The following is a 20117-nucleotide window of genomic DNA, read 5'->3' as shown; positions in this document are numbered from 1 at the left end:
GCGGGATTCAAACAATGCTTTATGACTCACCATGCACTCCCAGTGGCAGTGCTTTTACTAGAGGAACCCTTTGGAGTCTTATGATGTTATTATAGCATTTTTTTTTTTTTCACTCCAGGTCAAGGACTTTGCTTTGTAAATTTTAAGGCTAACAACTTCACATACACATAATGTTTAAATCGCAAGTCTTAACACTTCAGGTATATAAGAGTAGACATCCATTGTTTCTCATTATGGTGGTAGCTGTGTTTTAAATCAGTTTCTATGTTTTACACATGACTAATGCTGAAACCGCCATACTGTAACCTATTTCGATGTCCAGTCTCTTGCTGAGGGTCACATCACACAATAAATCAGTGACGGAGCTTGGACTTCAACCCAGGATTTTCTGGCACCTGGTTTATGTCTATAATCAAAGGGACATATTGCCTCCGTACATACTGCATTCTGAAAAGAGTTTTGGGTTATGGATTGCAGTTAAAGTGTTGTACTGTTTTTCTCATTTTCTCAAAGTGTTCTTATGTGTGGGTTGGCTGTTTTTGGCATGAAGCGTTTCTAACCCATGGACTGTGGTTAAACTGAGCTTTGGCTGCCACCAGTTTTTCTCTGCGGAGGACGGATGTCATTTATCTATCAAAAGTAGTTGGAGAACCGAGTAATAGTAGCCTTATATCAGAGGCAGAGTTGCTGCGGAGAGTGTTTTTAATGCTGTTCAGTTACCAGTGCAACCTAAAGGTGAACGTACAATTCCCTTTAATAGTGCAAGGTGGCTCATTATAGTTAGGCATAACAATTTATGGATTCATTTTCCAGCACCCAGTTTTTAATGAATTGTACAGGCAATTTTTTTTTTTTTTAAATGGTGGTGTGTATTTAGGTTGTTCTGCGGCACTAGTGTGGTTTCTAGCCCACTAGAGTGCTGTTATCGCTAGGTTGGATCTGCTTGAAAGTGATGACCAAAGCAACAGCAGTAATAACGAAATGTACCTTGAGTTGAAAAATTAAAAAATCATGCTTGAACTTCCATCATACTGTATATTCTTCTTAAAATTTGTAATGATATATTTTGAATTTGTGACCGTTTAGGGAATGGAAGCTTTCTTTTCTAATGCCATGCAAGGATTCTTTAATCCTAAACACGGTCAAAAATATGTTTTTAGATTTAAAAGCTTACTTTCTACATTAACTGTTGTACATTATTGCTAAAAGGGGGTGGGGTTACAATATAGGCTATGCAAACACTGGTTTTGTTAGTAAGTAAATATATTTCAAGCTTCATGAATTGCGTGTGTGTGTGTGTATATATTTAAATATATATGCACACACACACAATCTGCATTATATCATGTTATATCACACATGATACATAGTTAGGGTACTTTATCTGCCGTTTATAAAAATTTATTACAAAAATGATCACATGATGATTTTTTTAAAAAAAATGAATTGCTATATCGTAGGTAATAGTGTGTACAAATACAAGAATCAGTGGAACTCTGGGTTAAAACCAAGACAAGAAGCATCGATAAGGAGTGACATTTGCATTGGATGTACTGATGTTACAAAGCTACTAAACTCCCTGTAAGACAGACTTGGGAAATCTCTGCCTGAACTCACAGGGTGTCTGACCAATAAGGGATGATTACTACTAGCCTGAGAGAGCTCCATCATAAGAACATTAGGAAAACAAGACATACTCATTTACATTAGGCTCCACAAATGTAGAGAACCATATTCGCATATTACATTGTTATGGCACCACAAAGCAGATTGTGTTCTGTTTTTGGCAAATTGTATTGAAAAATATTGAAGGGTATTTTGATTATAAGATCATTGAACTGTGATTCAATCATATCTGTGTTGCTTTCATTTAGTTACGCTGGTATTATTAATGATTATTGAACTTTATTTTTTTTTGTAAGTTTTTTTTTATTTAGGTTTAATTACCCATTTTGTTGCTGACTAATGTAAAAATCCAGCGCTGTGACGATGGTCAGGTAAATGAACAAATTGGCCAAGTATCTCAGCACATCAAGACAGTTGGGAAACACAAAATAAACACAGAAACTCCTGTACAATCAACCCAACTCCACATAAACAATAATGTTCAGTATGTTCGCCAATACTGAAACCTGCTTCCTTCACTGACTTCCTTTCTGCTACCGCTGTGGAGTGATTGATTCTTGCGATCTCCACAGGCCTCTCCACATGCTCATCTGTAATGCGGCTCTGCTGGCTCAGCCTTGGCACCTGACGGAAGATGGCCTGGAGTCCACCTTCCAGGTTTGCCACCTGCGCCATTTCTACCTGGTCCAGCTGCTGCAGGAAGTGCTGCGCCGCTCTGCTCCTGCCAGGGTTATTGTCGTGTCCTCGGAATCACACAGGTTGGTTACTTATCTGTCGATGATCAATGATGAAGACTAATGGCTTTGAGATATCAAGGTCTGTTCAGTTGATTTAAGCTGTAGGAGATCTAAATATGTTTCTTGATGAACCTTGAGGGTTTTTTTTTTCCCCATTGTTTACTTGCAAACATGAACTAAAGAGATACTATGAATTGTTGGTTGTTTGATTTGGGAACTTTAATTTGTATTTAGACCCACCAGGTAACATTGAATAGACTCCATTGTTTTCAAATTTGATACACCTTTCATTTTTGCTATTATCCAAAACATTTTATGGTTAGGGGGTTTGTGTGAGGAAAAAGAGAAGGGGCCCCCTCTCACATCTTTTTTTTTTTTTTTTTTTGTATTAATTATTTGCTGTACTGGTCATTCGAGAGCAGGGCTTACAGTCTTGTTGTTCCCAACATCCCTGGCTGGTCACTTTTGGAGATGAGGAATTGATTTTGGCTGGAGATGGAATAAAGATTGATTAAATCAGAATAGCACAGCCTCAATGGATTTGCCATTCAGTAACCCCACATGCCTTGCCAAGAACATTCTTCGAGTTATTCTAGCAGAAGAAACAGTGCAATTAAAGTCTTGCTCAATGAGTTCCAACTGCTTTACAGAGCATGCAGTGCAGTTATCATACATATAATCACAACAAGAGTATGGCTATCTCATTGAGCAGGGACTAGCCAGTGCTGTTGTAAAGTTTATAGATCCCATCCCTTGAGGGCTAGTGATTTAGGTCAAACATAGCTGTACCGATCCTGGTTTTACTGAAGCATTCACAGAGCCTTTTCAGGTCCAGCCAGAGCTAAATGTAATCACCCATGTACTGTATGTAACACAGTGCAGTATTTCTTATGTACATTGCTTTTTTTATCGTAATCACTTTGTTGTAGTAATTCATAGGAGTAACATCTATTTTTTTTTTCCAATGAAACCAATGAATTGTATAATTATACAGATAACTTAATATCTGAATTCCAACAGAATATCAGAAGAAAAGCAAATATTCTGTTATTTACAAATGTAGATTTTCAGCAATTATTTTAATGTGTAGCTTTGCTGTATGGTGCTTCCAGTTTTCAAATTCATAAGAGAGATGTTTTTTGGAAACATGGAAGATATTGGAATGTGTAATGAGTCCTTACTGAGCTGTGTGCTCACTATTGGGCTGATGACAGTCTTGGCTGGAGCCAGCGTACCTAGGAACCCTGTGGCTGCTTTAGTCTTTCTCCAATAGGAGCTGCTGCGGGGCCATAAAAACTAGGATTAAAGATTAGGAGGGGGGAGACTTGAAAAGGCAACGTAGATTAAAAAAATTACTAACAAAAAAAAAAGCTATTAATATATAATAAAATGGCTTCCACTGCTGCTACTGTATTTCAGGCTGATATTCTCAAAATCGCATTGATTGAAGTCTTCTGGGTTTTTATTTTATTTTTGTAAGTTAAGATGTTGACATTTGACCCAAAGTACAGATTATTTTTCTAAACCTGCTGCCATAAAAACCCTGTCCCAGTGGGACAGGAGAGAAAGGGGCTGAGAGAGTATAAGAGAAAGACCAGCCAAGGTTTTAGAATGAAAACTTTATCACTTCCAAACACCAGGGCTTACAGTTAACTGACACAATGCAGATAGATTTATTCTCATCATTGCATTAGTTGCAGCTTAAATGAAAGGGGAAAGCCACATAAACTATCAGTTAAAAAAAATACTCTTCACTCCTCCCTAGTGTTAAAAGATGTGAAACATTATCCAGTAATTAGGTGGTAACTAAAATCTATAGTCTTTTAAGATCAAGCCAGTTTTTGTGAAAGGAAATACTGAAGTGAGAGTGGTTCACTGTTTGGGAATGATAGTAGGAGCACCAGTGTCTCTTTGGTCCCAGTAAACTAACACATGGGGAGTCCAGTTAGAATTAATAATAACAGTACAAAATTTTAGGACAACACTTCTCCATTTTTTTCTCGTCCCCAAAAAGAGAAAATAACTATATAATAGAATATTTAATGTGCAGTGTTCAAGGTTGTTTGTTTTCTTTAACTATTTAGCCAAGTTACACAGCTGTTTTTATTTTTTCATGTGATTGTTGTAAATAATATTTTATAGAGTATACCAACATACAGTATTGCATATACAGTACATACATTTAGGGGTTTGACAAGAAATATAAAAACGTGAATATGTCCCCTCAGGTAATTAATTAATTTGTTTTGCAAACTTGTCAAGTCAAATGAATGGTTCACCTACACTCTATTGAGCGTGTTTTGGCCAGTGTCTTCAATATCTTGTCCAGTACAATGCAGTACACGTATGCAAACAGTACATATAAATATATATACATATAAAGCTGTTAAGGAAATAACCTAGTTTGACAAATAAATATTTTTGCAGAAATATATTGTATTCAGATACAAATGCTGGTATTGCTAAACCATTAATTATAATAAGATTTGATCCAGATAAGCATTGGCGCATAATTTTGAAATTAGGTGTATTAACTTACAGTTGCTTCTGTCACAAATTTGCAAGGAAGCCACTGTATCTTAGCACAGATAACTTACAAAATACTTAGTGGGAGTTTTGTGGAATTATAATCATTGGTAGATTGTGATGGGTGATATTGTGACTTAGTTATATTAAGATGGGTAATGCTACAGCTTGTTGTTCTGGCAACATGTCAAACATCTGGCATTTAACAGCTCCGTCAGAGACAATTCAAGAATCTCACATAGGTTCTTTGATTTGCATTCACCCGTGTCATTAGTATATCCTAAAATCATTGCATTCTGCCAAAGCTCATTCCTTCTCTGTTTACAGTCGTGTTTCAAGTTCAGAGTTCCTGCTTCTTTTGGATGTTCAGCCTGATTGTTAAGCTGTGTCCCTGAAGTACTATCTTGGATTGGTACCAATCAAGCCAGTTTCGAACTCATCTGTCAACATATAGGTCTCTGCTGGACCCCAAAATTATTGTCTTGTTTTAGCAGTCCTTATATATATATATATATATATATATATATATATATATATATATATATATATATATATATACACACACACACACACACACACACACACACACACACACACACACACACACACACACACACACACACACACCATTAGCATACTAATGCATTACAATGAAGAATCTCTAGCAAAACAATTAGATGACCACAACCAGCAATGGCCACACAATTTCAGTTTTGAAACTCTTACATAGTGTTGTGGACACTTAACACACAGGTACAGATATGATACTTTAAAACTGTGTGCAGTAGTTCATGCCATTATAACCCAATTGATACTTTTTTGATGCTTGCATTTACCATTTCATGATTTTTTTTTTTTTCACCAACATAAACATAACACTGAAAAAATCTTAATGATTGCCTGAGTAGTCCATGATAGTCCAATTGTGACATACATATAGAAATAGTTTTAAAATTAAACAAAAGATATCGTTATTGTGTTTCAGGTTTACCAATATTGTGGACTCCAGTGGTAAAGTGGACCTCAACCTTCTCTCTCCTCCTCCGAAGGAGTACTGGTCCATTCTGGCTTACAATCGGCTCAAACTGTGCAACATCCTGTTTTCTAATGAGCTGAACCGTCGTCTGTGCCCTCATGGCATCACCTCCAATGCGCTGCACCCTGGGAATGTCATGTACACCTCCATTCATCGCAGCTGGTGGCTCCTGAGCATTGTGTTCTGCTTGTCCCGGCCATTCACCAAGTCCATGGTAAGTGATCAAACATTCATTATTCCCTGCTTGGTTATCTGCAGCATTGGAGTTCACTTTTAGATTTAATTGGTTAATAGCTATTTATATTATAATTGGTTAATTCTTTCAGTTTAGACTGTGTTTCCTAGTATGTGTTGGATTATTTTTTGTGCGTCATATTCAGGTAATTTCAAGTGAAATTGTCCGGTATTGATTGCTCAGGTAACAAAGCAGTAGTTTGGAAGAAACTCAAGAAAATGTTTTAACATGTGTAAAAAAAAAAAAAAAAAAAAAGACACCTCATTTAGTATTTCAATGTTAGAGCAAGAACAGAAAGGTTTTTCGTATTGTAACGAATCTCTGATCTCCTCTGTGGTATTGTTTTCAATGATGTACAACATCCCACACATAGATTTGCTTTGCTGCTAATGACTGAAATATTTTTGGGTTGAAGATATGTGCTATAGGTTGACCGTAAACCCCCAAGTATCAAAGTAGATGTAAACCAACAAGTGTTTTTCAGGATATAATGCCCCCTTGACTTGTTTTACATAGAGGTGTAATGAGCTACAAGGATTGGTCTACATGTTCTGTGTATCTCTCTCTCTCTCTCTCTCTCTCTAATATTGAAGTATTGATAATATCAAAGTCTTCCAAAACACAGAAATATAATAACACTATTGCAGTATCAAACATATATAGACGTTAACTGATATTACATATGAAAAGCAATAACTTGCTTCCACTTAGTGGTGCTTTGCGTCACAATATCCATGGAGAAAAACAAGGTCTTGTTATGTTGCTTTACTATTCCACCATCAGCCACCTCAAAACCGAAATATTTCTATACTTCAGTGCGCACAGACTTTAATTGAATCGTCAGCTGCTCAGCTGTACATGCTGACTCACAACTGTGTAATAACTTATTTTGAGATATGTTTTGATGTTTTAAAAGTACATCTAATTTATAATACCAAAAGTTCACATTTTATACATTAATAGTGCAAATGGCCAGTGGAGCTTATGCAGCATGCAAATAACATAGCTACCTCTTTGACTACGAAGGGGAGCTATTACGTTTAAATCTATGTATTTCTTTAAATTGTACCTATTTTTTTTTAAATGTGTACTTAGTCTCAGCATTGCTGTATTGAGCTGTTATATTGTTTGCATGTCATTATAATTACATTAGCACATAGTCAGTTTATAAACGTACTCTCCAAACTAATCCAATTATTTTTTTCTGCTACGTGTTTGTAGTGCCAAGTAAAGATAAGATGACACAGAAACCAGCATAAGGGCCCATTGTTTTAGATCTTCAAGAAGAATGAGAAGCCGCATTTCGCTTATTGGCAACTTTTGGTTAATGACAACTTTTTGCTGGAAACCGAGAGCTTGTTAATAAGCGGCATCTACTGTATATAAAATGGTCCTATCAGGCCATGGAGTGTTATCACGCGGCTCTGTTCCAATCCTTCATTCAGACCAATGTTTTTCTTGGCAGGTCATGGAGCATGAAAGGAGTATCATGTGTTAGTGCAGCGAGAACTTAGCAGATGTTGCAGGGAACCCAGATTTTGTTTTTCTTTTTAGAAAATCTTTGCACTTCAGAAAGGGCCAGGTTTCATGGAAGCGTTGAGACTATTCAGTTACACTTTCCGGCTGCTCGTCAGTGCCAACCATTGTGCTGCAGCTTTGACAGATGCATTTCTCCTCTGCGATTTTTCCATGGATGGGAATAAAATACTACTCCAGTTTCGAAGGCATAAATTATCTGAAGACAAGCACGACGCTGTCCAACAGTGTATCTTGAAGGGGACAGCAGAGATCCATTTTATAGGCCGCCTCAGGGCCAGGAATGCATAACCCCTGTGGAAGAGTGGGCTTTATTTGAGCATTCTTATTTATACAAGTTATTTGATGAATGCAATACTCAAGTAATTATATTGACAGCTATGGAGAATGATATTGCTTATATTGCATTTCCTCAAGATGTCAATTACGAGCAGGAAACCTTTTGCATTCCTTGGAAGAGTTCTGACTTGGTTGGGCATCTAATTATTTTTTTAAAAAAGTGCTGCATGTCCACTTTCGATTCAAGCTGTCTTCATCAGCCCCCTATTTTCTCTTTTCTTTGCATTTACCATGTGTTGGTGACTGGTTTTAATGTTAAGCCTCCTTCCTCGACCATGATCATCCTTTTCTTTCTGTATAAACACCATCTTTCTGTATAAACGCCATACCACTTAAAGCAGTAAAGCCAATTGGCTTCACATGTCTGCCCTGCTTTAATTGTCGCCATTGACAGAACGTACAGTTTTCTTAAGGAGGCCAGATTAATCTCACCAGAATGTATGGTGTTTATTCAGCTGGAGATTTTATTTATTTTAAGTATCAAGAAAAAAAAAAAAAATCTCTTGAGACTTCACACAAAAAATTGAGAGTGTAAACTTGGAGTACCATCTAAGTAGAAGAGTGTTCGGCCTTTTTAAAGTGCTCAGCCATAAATAGGTGGGGGGACTCCAAGTAAAATACAGTATATCAAAGCTAAACCTTGTTCAAGGACTCTGCCCGCTATTTCCACTGTTTACCTTCAAACCAGTTCATTTTCAGTGGCTGCTGCACCTCAATTTATACATCTTTCTTTTTTTATGTTTTTATTTCTTGCTTATTTAATTTACTTATTTATTTTTTTGTGCCAAACATCGCCATAATGGTTTGGAAGCCAGATGGCTGACTTAAAGGCTTTATATTCTAAAACCCCTTTAAACCTTTCAGCACTGCAGATCTATATACAGGGCTATGTAAGGTAACTCCGCTCAAAATGGCAGACTAATCACTTAGTATTGGAAAGATAACCCCACTCAGAACAGCAGACCAGTAAACTAATATGTGTATCTATGTCCTGTTTTTAAATCAACAAGCTTCAACGTTACCATGTCCCTTTTGTAATTTAGATGAACAACACATATTCTATTGCAGCATTTAACTTGATAATGTAACATATTCCTGGACTGTCCTTGTTTCGCAGTGTCCAATAAATTGTCCACTTGTATTATTTCTGGTGTATTTTTGATCAAACAGTCTACATGCAGTCAATGGGACTTGGGCATTTTTGTTCTGATCAACCATTAAAAGGTGAACAGTCTTTTTGCTACATTTTTTTTTTATTATTGAATGCAGATTGGTAGGTTGTCAAAGTCCTTCATTGTGCTGACTTATAAGGGTAAAAATTATTTTCACAGAAGGACAGTGAGGTCTTTCAGAAAAAGAGTAAAGGAGGAAAGTATGAGGTGACACAATTAGATCAGTTGAAACGAAAGCCTCAATCGCTCTTTCATCTCGTTTACGGTGTTTTCTCATCTGTATTTCATAAATTGGTCAGAGTAGAGGAACATTTTCGTGTTGTACAATCATTCTCACCAAAACCACAGGTTAAACATTTCCTGGAAAACAAAAAACATCAAAAGAAAGTATTAGGTTCCAGCTTTCTTAGCTAATTGTGTGAATTCTTCCCTCCATTTCAGAATGGCCTTGTTGTGGCGGGAGACCAAGCCCTTTGAAGCCTTCGCATGACAAACATCAAAAAAGAATCGTAAAATTTAAAAATAGCAAATGTACATTAAAATAACTACTATATATTGCGGCTTGAAGCTTAAGTAAGGGCTTATCCAGTGTTCTGTGTATTCAGAGAGATAATCTAAAGTAACATTAATAAATCATTTCATAACTACATCAGTTTTTTTGCTGTTGGTCTCCAAAAGTCATTGTCTTAACATTTAGTGAAAAACTGTTTGTAGAGCACAGTGGTACAAATTTGACAAAATACGTGGGTAGCATGAAACCTTTTTCCAGTAGGAAATCCTGTGTGTGGACCTGAAAGCATTTCTATCTCATGAGCTATGTGACTTAACGTACGATAACAATGTTTTGGAATACAGCAAATGTGTCTTTTTGGCAATCAGTGCTTTGCTCTTACCAGCCAATAAAACATAGAAAGGTACAGATACATTAATAATAATAATAATAATAATAATAATAATAATAATAATAATAATAATAATAATAATAATAATAATAATAATATATTTTTTTAAAACAATATCGGATATGATTGTGCCAGTGTGCCCTATTGTCAAATATTTTGCTAATGTGTTTTTCACTGTTATGCATATTACTTGCTAAAAAGTTTACAGTAGATAATTTATGTTAACGTGTACTTGCACTGATACATGCTACATTGTACCATACACTCACACAGATAGGCACAATGGCTCATACATGGGTACAGTATATGCACAGTAAGTTACTCATTTGGTTTTATTTAATAGCACATGCACTTATGTAGTAAAGCACCCCCGCAGCTGAAGAGTGCAAATGCAAGATGTGGGGGCGAAGACGTTCATATGCATTATGAGACAACAGCATACAAAGTTGTGATAGTAAAATTGAACCTACCATAGTAAACAATTATCTTATATAAACGTGGGCGCCTGTCTGTGTGATACTGCTCTTTCCACTAGCACTTGCATGCTTGTTGCTATGAAATGGAACATAAGTAGCTGGTCCTCTGAGCTATGGCTCCTGGTTACAGCATTACAAAGGGGGAGCATTGTGTTTAAAACATATTCTACCAGGAAAACACGATGCAATTTAAAAGTTCCATCATCTTAATGAAAAAAAAGAGATGCTTTATTTTTAAAAAGTAGATGTTCTTAATTAATTATAAGAAGCAGTTTCAATGTGTTGACTCTGCTATTTGCCAATTACATTGGTGTAGATATTAGTCAAGGTTCCACACAGAGTCCCTAAAGCTCAACTGAAGCTCTTGTTTGAAGCTGGATGGTAATAAAACCTAATAAGTGCACCTCCTTTATAAATTCCTGTCCTGCTGCAGCTCCTGACATTAAGACACTTAATAAAACAGTGATATTATTTCATTTCTTGGTTACAGTGGTGTGAATATTGTATCGTTTTAATTGCTTGTACACAGCTAGTAGGATCCATGGAGATTACATTAGGCTGCAAGTATAAGCATAATGTAGAGAGGAGAAGAGCACAAAACTATTAAGCCTGGGTTAAGGTCTGCTGTATGGACTACATTATTTTGCTTTATACTCATTCGTAGCATGTCAAATAAATAAACTAATAGATAATAATAAAAGTACATTTGACATTCAGTTTAAACAAATGGTAATTCATCTGGCTGACATGTGTTTCATTTTTAAAATCATCCTGATGGCCAGTTATACTGGTTTTAATATTGTTGTTTTATATTTTGTTATTAGACTAGTAATTGATATATATTTACCCTAGCATGCTTCAAAGTCAAATGATGATATATCAATTTATATATAGTGCAGTACATAAAAAGCATGTCATGGGTATTAGTCAAGCAGACATGCTACAGCAAAGTGTCTTTTTCAGGTATTGAAATGTTTGTCTGCTGGACATTTCTCTTATACTCAAGGAAATGTGATTTGACCTCTTTCTGGTTTTAAAAAAAGAGATGCAGACGAAAGTTTGTAAATTTGAAGCGCATTTGATTATCTGTTTTTGTAGTACTGTATTATCATTCGATTTTTTTTTGCTAGGTAAACATTTTAAATAAATAATGTTATGAAATCCTTTAAGAAAATGTAGAGTGAGGCTCTAAAATGTAGACTTTTGACAGTAGTGTAAGCTTTTAGACAAACATTTAGATAGATAAACAGTTTTGATTTGACGTTTGGTGACTCCTGTGAGAAGGAATCTTGCCTTGTCTTATATCGGTGTATGAGGAGAGAGAAAATAAATAAATAAGAGGCTGTTAAAGGCCTTCTGGGGCCCAGCAGCTCCATTCAGCCAGGTCCCGGAGGGCTTCTAGTGAAGGGCCTCGGCAGAGCATTTTCAGCATTTTGTCTCAATTATTTTCCTCTGGTTTCAACCCTCAGGCAGTCGGCTACCTTTTTACATATGCACATTATGAACTTTTGACCAAGGCTCGATAGTCGTATATTAGCAGGCAGTTTCTTGAAAAGAGAGACTTTAACAAGTTCCTCTGAGCATTGGCACTTGAGTTAGTTGCTGGCAAGGTAATTGAAGTAACTTGCTGAGAGGCCATTCAGAGCTTTCCTGACGGGACTTAAATACGTTCCCCCCCCCCCATAACCTGTGTCTTCTAGAAGCTGGGAAACTGAAGCCCGTCTCTTAGTACATGATTGATCTTTGCAAACCAGCTAATAAGGGCTCTGTTTCTATTAGTGCCCTACAAGAGGAAGCCACTGCGATTTAATGAAGTGTCTAGTGAGTCTGCCACAGATTTATCCCACTGCCTCTTAATTTCCCCTCCGTTTTACACGAGCAGAAGAAGCTTCACAAGGGCTGCCATTAAACAAGTATTTTCTCAGTAAACGGTTGTAAGGTCAGGTGTTGTTATCTGAAGGAACAAGGCACCCTTGCCACTGCTCAGTGTCTGCAGATGACAGCCTCTCCGCTGTGCACTCACTGAAGCAGAAAGCCAAAGACTAGAGGTCCAGATCTGAGTCCTCTTAGCTGCCTCAGGAGCAAATGAGCTGCCAAGCTGGGCTAATAGAGTCATAATTGGTGATTAGACCTGGAAAGGTGTGGGGGCGTCTTAATACAAACCACTGTACCACTACAGATACTAGTTATATAAGTCTTTAGCAATGCTTTGTACTTCTACTTTTTTTAAAGAGTCAAACTCTAAATAGTACCCTAAGCCTTGTCCTATTTTATTAAACCAGACCTATAATACATGTTCTGAATAGGATGAGGGAATCTCATTTTCCATCTGCAGGTTATCAGATAACGTTATCGGGTAACGTATTACTGGTGGATAATTTCTGTAATAAGTCTTGAGTTTAGGACAAATTAGCATGAGGGTGAATGCTTAGCCTGCTGGCACTTGTTGGTTTTAGTAACTCACTATGGTTGTTACTTAGTGGTGCAAAGATGAGAAAATACTACCAGATCATTTTAAAGAGGGTTCCTGGAAGCGTGGTTCTATACGGAAGCTTTCTCTAGAAACCTTATTTTGCTTAGGTTCTATAAAGAGGGTTCACATAAAGCCAAGTGGCTCAAAATAAATAATTAGATGCTTCATATTTGGAAAGTATAGTTGAATTGGTTCTCATTACAGTATATAGACTAGAATGAAAACAAACCCTTATGAAAAAAAGTACATACGATTACACTGGTAAAGAAGACTTTAATTTTGAAGTGCATTATTGCAAACAAGTATTAAAGGCAGCTTTGGTGTCAGGGATTTTATTATGCTGTCAACACTATATACTCCCCACCACGTTTCTTCCACTGAATGCAAATTCACATTTGTGCCAGTATATTAGACCATTTGTTGTCGTCTTCTTTTTTTTTTTTTTTTTTTTTTTTAATTCTTGTTTATAAAAAATGTTTCCTTACATTCTTCTATTATTGGTCTGATCCTTGTTGAATCAGAGTTCTTGCTATTGTTTGCTTGGATATACACATTGTGAATCTATTTCTCTGCTGTGCAGTGCTGAGATAAAATTGCTTGTTTGGAAATTGTCTAGTTTGGTTACACTTCATACTTGTATGATGAACTTCTATATTACCTAGATCTTTTTTATTCAAGTTCCTACAGTACATATACATATATATATATATATATATATATATATATATATATATATATATATATATATATATATATATATATCTATTTCCGTGGTAACATTAGATATGTATTTTGAATGGGAATGTGTTTAATGGTTTCTCTTTAGAATTGCAGATCAGCAGGTGGTGGAGAAAGGCCTCAGACTCCCATTCCACTTCTAAGCTTGCGTGTATTAGACATGTGTGTATTTATAGAAGCTTTGAATAGAACTTTGAGTTTCAGCTTACCGCCAAACCATAACCTAACCAACAAGAACGTTGTACCTTGCTTTGAACTGTTCTTTTGCTTCTAAGTATCACCAAATATTTGTTGCAAAGCTGGGATGTAAAACCAGGACCTCACAATTCCCAGTTCTTACTCTAACCATTAGGCTAAACTGTTTATTAAATGCTGGAAATTGTATTTATTTCACTAAACTTTTATTAATGTTTTGTTTAAAATGTCTCAGCTATTTCTAAAGAGAGAGAACATTAAGAAATACACAGAAAACATATGTTTAAATCTCTTCATAAATTACATATTTTTAAATAAAAAAATGCATATATTTGTATCCCTGTTAATTTCTGTTTAAATATGAAAAAAGTATGGTGATGGATACCTCTGCATAGATATAATCCTTATCTACTTTCTAATAATATATATAATAACGAATAAGATGTGTTTTCCCCAGACAAACTTTTATTATCAAGGTCTAATATTCTATACATTACACTATGTAACACAATTTTTGTTCCTGGGTAGTAAGTGTTATTTCCTAATTGCTTATGCCTCAAAAGTATAGAAAATGGCTATTATTCCCCACAAACTTTGCTTTTGTGATGAGGACAGTGATATTTCAAAATTCACTATTTCACTATCACTATTTCCAATGGGAAAACGGGCAAATGTGTGTCTTTTTGTTCACATAAAGTCAGAAAAAAACAACATATGAATCCAAATTAACATGTATTTATACTAAAGTAATACAGTATAATCGTAAATCTCAAAACTACTCACTTCTAAATCTTTTGTAGTCATTTTTGTATTACTTTAGTATAAATACATGTTAATTTGGATTCATATGTTGTTTTTTCTGACTTTATATGAATGAAAAGATACACATTTGCCCGTTTTCCCATTGGAAATAGTGATATTTTGAAATATCACTGTCCTGGTCACAAAAGCAAAGTGTGTGGGGAATAATAGCCATTTTCTATACTTTTGAGGCATAAGCAATTAGGAAATAACACTTACTACCCAGGAACAAAAAAAAAAAAAAAAAAATTTGTTACACGGTGTTATAAGACAAAGCCAGCAACACATTTGTATTCTATGTGACACATTCCAACATTACCAAGCTCATACAGAGTTTTGAAAATTATGAGCCATATTTATAAAGTATTCTGACAGCTGGAGATGTGCCAGGCTTCAAATCAGACTACTACTACGACTACTGGTGCCAAGTAAAAAAACAAAACAAAAACTAAGACTACAACTGTAGAATTACTACTAATAATAATGACAACAATAAAACTGTTAGATATATAGGAATGTTCAATAAATCTGATCTATAGATTTTACAAGTCCAGCCTTTATTTTACCTTGGAGATGCCGGAGGTCTGGGTGGAAACCTTTTATCAAAACAAGGCCCGTTTTTTAATTGGATAACCCTGGTGTGGATTGATATTCGACGACTTCGCTTGCATCACTGTCCAGTGTGGATGCAGCTTTAAAAGCCAACAATTCCATTTACTTGTATTGATATGTGTGTCCCAGTACAATCCTGTTATAGGGATTATTGTCTATGTAGATACCATTTCATAAAAACAAACAAACAAAAAAAAACCACAATGGAACCCCCCAGAAAAGAAGTTGGAACGAAATAAAAATTATAGGCTCCTGTCTCTATACTGACCAAAAGCTTGTTTCTCATTGTTCTTATAGTTTATTGAATTCTTCTACGTTCCTTTTAATGTTCGTTTTAACTACACTGACTTTGGTACTTGTGATGAGTCAAAGGGGTTTCGGTCTGCAATTCAGCCTCCCAACAGTAGAAGGCATCAAACCAACTCGGGACTTCCCTTACCAAGGTCTTGTGACCATGACAAAAGTCATCTTTATGAGGGGCAGCACCTTGGTGAGGGGCGGAAGTACAAGTATGTAAATTCCAGCCACTGAAGTCAAGTGAAGTTAAGGATACCTGTCAGTCTGGGATTGGAGATCCACTGACTACCGGATCGGGGTTTGCATACTAAAGGGAACGTGCTACTGTGTTCGGGGCTGGTCCTGAGGAATAGAGGCGGGGAAGAAAAGGCTGGAGGGAAGTACGTGCGGGGTTGGACTGTGTTATTTACTTTTAATTACGGACGGAGGCCTTACTAACTTTGCTCTTTTCTGTTTTTATTCCTTTTTGTTTCATTTTGGATTGAGCAGATCACGAAGAGGATTAAGAGGCTTCCGTTCCTTTATTTTTGATTACTCCAGCACTCCCTCCCTCACATCCTTCTTTATTGTTTTTTTTTTCTTTTCCGTGTAATATTAAATAAAATTATTTTTTTTACACGTAAATTGCTGTCTGGAAAATCAATTTTTACTCACGCCTGACACGTGGTGTCAGAGTGGGATAGGGATCCAGCTACAGTCTTGGCGATGTTTAGGGAGCAGGAGGAGAAGCGAGAGGAGAGGGAAGCGCGGTGCCAAGAACAGCTCGCCCAATTCTTTGGTCAGCTGGTAGAGAAAATCTCGACACCAGCAGCGGAAACAGCGGTTGCCCGGATGTTTTCCTCACAACTAAAGTTACAGAAGATGACTCCAGAAGATGATCCTGAGGCGTTCTTGGTCACCTTTGAGAGAGTGGCAGAAGCAGCAAGGTGGCCCAAGGAACACTGGGACCCTGTTTGACAGGAGAAGCGCAAGCAGCGTACAGAGCATTAATGGCCTCGGAGGCTGCGGATTATACAAAAATAAAAGAAGCCATTCTCTCACGCCTCGGGATCACGGAAGAAACATACTGGCGCCGTTTCCGGGAATACCAGCTGTCCAAGGGGGTGCGGCCCTGAGTTGCGGGACAGTATCTCCTGGATCAGTGCACCCGGTGGCTGCAGCCGGAAGAACACACACCCCAAGAACTGGTGCAGAAGATCGCCATAGAGCAGTTCACATCCATACTACCGCCAGGAAACCGGGAGTGGATTAAAAGGAATCAACCTACCACTCTCGAAGGCCATCATCCTGGCAGAGGTGTATGAGGATGCGAACGAAGGCGCCGCCTCTGACCCCACTCCTGCGCCTAAACTAACCAGGACCAACCCATCAGTGAAGCCCAGAGGAGGTAACCAGACCTTCAGACCATGGAGGGCGAGGTTAGCCCCATCTTGGGCGAGAGAAAAACCCCCTAACCTGTCGGTCACTGACTCACAGGACAAGCAAACTCCGTTGGTGCCTTCTACCCCAGTTTGTTACCGATGCAATGAGCCCGGACATATAGCCAGGGACTGTCCGATGATGGAGGTAGACCTGGCAAGAAGATCCTGGTCGGCAGTAACAGGTAAGAACACTGGGGAATGTCGGGAGGGCCCTTATCAATTAAGAGTACAGGTCGGGGATAAGAGTACTAATGCATTTGCGGACTCTGGGTGTGCACAAACATTGATTAGACAAGCTCTTTTGGAGGCGGTAACCTGGGAGCCACAGGGTAAAGTGGCTATCTCATGTATCCATGGAGAAACTCGGGTTTATCCCACCACTAAAGTTAGACTTACTGTTGATGGTTACTCAGCTTACGTTAAAGTGGATGTAGCGCAATTTTTACCATACCCTGTTCTCCTGGGAAGAGACTGGCTGTTTTTTGATCATATTTTAGGTCGGGAAATGGTCTTAGTTTCTACCAGGGGACAATCTAAGCAACAGGAGAAAACAATTGGCGAGATTTTCCCGTTACAATCCGACCTGTTTAACCCTAAAATCCGCCCGAGAAAAACAAAGAGGGAGCGCAGGTTGGAAAAATATGAGGGAACTCTGAGACGACAAGGGGAGGGGTCTGACTCAAAGGTAAACCAATCTTGTAAACGGCAGGGTAAAGGAGTAGGTGTTCAGTGTGACCGGGGCTGCGAGGTTACTGATGTGGAAGGTCACATAATAAAAGACACTCCTCTCAGCGTACCTAATCATTGGGACCGAGATATTGACCTGGGCTATGAACAACAAAATGATCCCACGTTACAGTATGCTTGGAAACAGGTTAGATATGTTGAGGGGAAGGATATGCAGGAAGGACAACCAGTGGTATTTCCGCATTTTTCTGTATCTGGGCACTTATTATATAGAATAACCCGGGCTCCTGGGACGGGACAGCTCGTAAAACAGTTATTGGTTCCTAGGCCTTTTCAGTCAGAAGTCATGAGATTGGCGCATGACATTCCATTTTCAGGTCATTTAGGAACTGAAAAGACTCAGGAACGAATTCTGGCCCGGTTTTTTTGGCCTGGGGTTTATGGTCTTGTGCGGAAGTATGTATCTGAGTGTCCGGAATGTCAATTAGCTGCCCCTAAGTTAGTTCGCCCCGCACCTCTGGTCTCACTGCCAATTATTGGAGTACCGTTTGAGAGGATTGGTGTAGATTTAGTAGGCCCTCTGGAGGGAGCAGAGTCAGGATATCAGTATATTTTGGTAATAGTGGACTACGCAACACGATATCCAGAAGCTGTTCCCTTACGCTCTATGAGTGCAGAAGTAGTAGCAAATGAATTGGTTAAAATATTTTCTAGGGTGGGAATCCCGAAAGAAATTCTCACTGATCAGGGCACTAATTTTATGTCTGGCTGTATTCAGCAATTATACAAATTATTGAAAATCCGTTCAATTCGAACCTCAGTTTTTCATCCTCAAACGGATGGGCTTGTTGAACGATTTAATCAGACTTTAAAAAGTATGTTGCGCCGCTTTGTAGATCAGGAGAAACGTAATTGGGCTAAACTGCTTCCCTACTTGCTCTTTGCAGTTCGTGAGGTACCACAATCCTCAACGGGGTTCTCTCCGTTTGAGCTCTTGTACGGTCGGCAGCCGCGGGGTATCTTGGATCTCATAAGAGAAGGCTGGGAAGAACAGTCAAAAGACTCTAAAAATATAGTGAAATATGTATTACAGCTACGCGATCGCTTAGAATTAGTCGGTCGATTGGCACATGACAATCTCAAAGTGGCACAGCAGAAGCAGCAGCAAAGCTACAATAAAAATGCAAGAATTAGGAACTTTCGACCTGGAGACAAAGTGTTGTTGTTGCTTCCCTCATCAGAATCTAAGTTGTTTGCTAAATGGCAGGGTCCCTTTGAGGTCATTCGAGCAATTGGAAAAGTTAATTATGAGATCCGACAGCCTGGGCGTCGGAAGGAAAATCAAATTTATCATGTTAATCTCCTCAAACCGTGGAAAGAACGGGAGGTCCATTTTATATCTCCCGAACAGGAGGGAGAGGACTATGGACCCTCAATTGAGCCAGTATCAGCAGCTGGGGTTCCGATGGGGGAACAATTAACTCCTGATCAACGCAAAGAGGTAAGCAATTTAATCAAAATGTTTGGTGATGTGTTTTCTAACGTGCCCGGAAGAACGCATTTGATTGAACACGCTGTTATCACTCCGCCAGGTCTGAGAGTTAGACAGAGACCGTATCGCATTCCAGAAAGTCGGAGAGATTCTGTCCGGAGGGAGGTGGAGTGTATGTTGAAACTTGGGATAATTGAACCTTCCCGAAGTGAGTGGTGTAGCCCAATTGTACCAATAGACAAACCAGATGGGTCACTACGGTTATGTATAGACTTTAGGAGGGTGAATGCTATCTCTAAGTTTGATGCATATCCCATGCCTCGGGTAGATGAACTCTTAGACAGGCTGGGGCGAGCTCGGTTTATTTCAACTTTGGATCTGACGAAAGGATACTGGCAAATTCCATTAGCAAAAGCCTCTCGTGAGAAAACGGCATTCTCAACCCCAGATGGTCTTTTTCAATTTTGTACTATGCCGTTCGGACTTCATGGAGCTCCCGCAACTTTCCAGAGACTGATGGACAGGGTATTACAACCTCATCGAGAGTATGCAGCTGCATATATCGATAATGTAGTCATATACAGTTCTTCCTGGAAAGAACGTTTGAGTAGATTAAAAGCCGTCCTACAGTCTCTGAGGAAGGCGGGGCTCACAGCGAACATGGCAAAGTACGCTATTGGAAAAGAAGAAACAAAATATTTAGGTTTCATAATGGGTAAGGGTAGAGTGAAACCGTTGGTTTCAAAAGTCCAGGCTTTGTTGGATTCACCGGTACCTACCACAAAAACCCAGGTGAGATCACTGTTGGGATTGGCT

The 20117-nt window shown here is 38.1% G+C and overlaps 1 protein-coding gene across 1 annotated transcript in view; it reads left to right on the top strand.

Moving 5' to 3' along the window:
* The window catches only part of LOC121295984 (WW domain-containing oxidoreductase-like), a 361431-nt gene that overhangs the window by 107413 nt on the left and 233901 nt on the right, over positions 1–20117 (top strand). Inside the window, 2 exon segments of the mRNA XM_041221095.1 lie at positions 2199–2384; positions 5875–6139. Coding sequence (XP_041077029.1) covers positions 2199–2384; positions 5875–6139 — 451 coding nt within the window.

Source organism: Polyodon spathula, chromosome 21, assembly GCF_017654505.1.
Source record: "Polyodon spathula isolate WHYD16114869_AA chromosome 21, ASM1765450v1, whole genome shotgun sequence".
Classification (NCBI taxonomy): domain Eukaryota; kingdom Metazoa; phylum Chordata; class Actinopteri; order Acipenseriformes; family Polyodontidae; genus Polyodon; species Polyodon spathula.
This window is presented reverse-complemented; position numbering and strand designations above follow the sequence as displayed.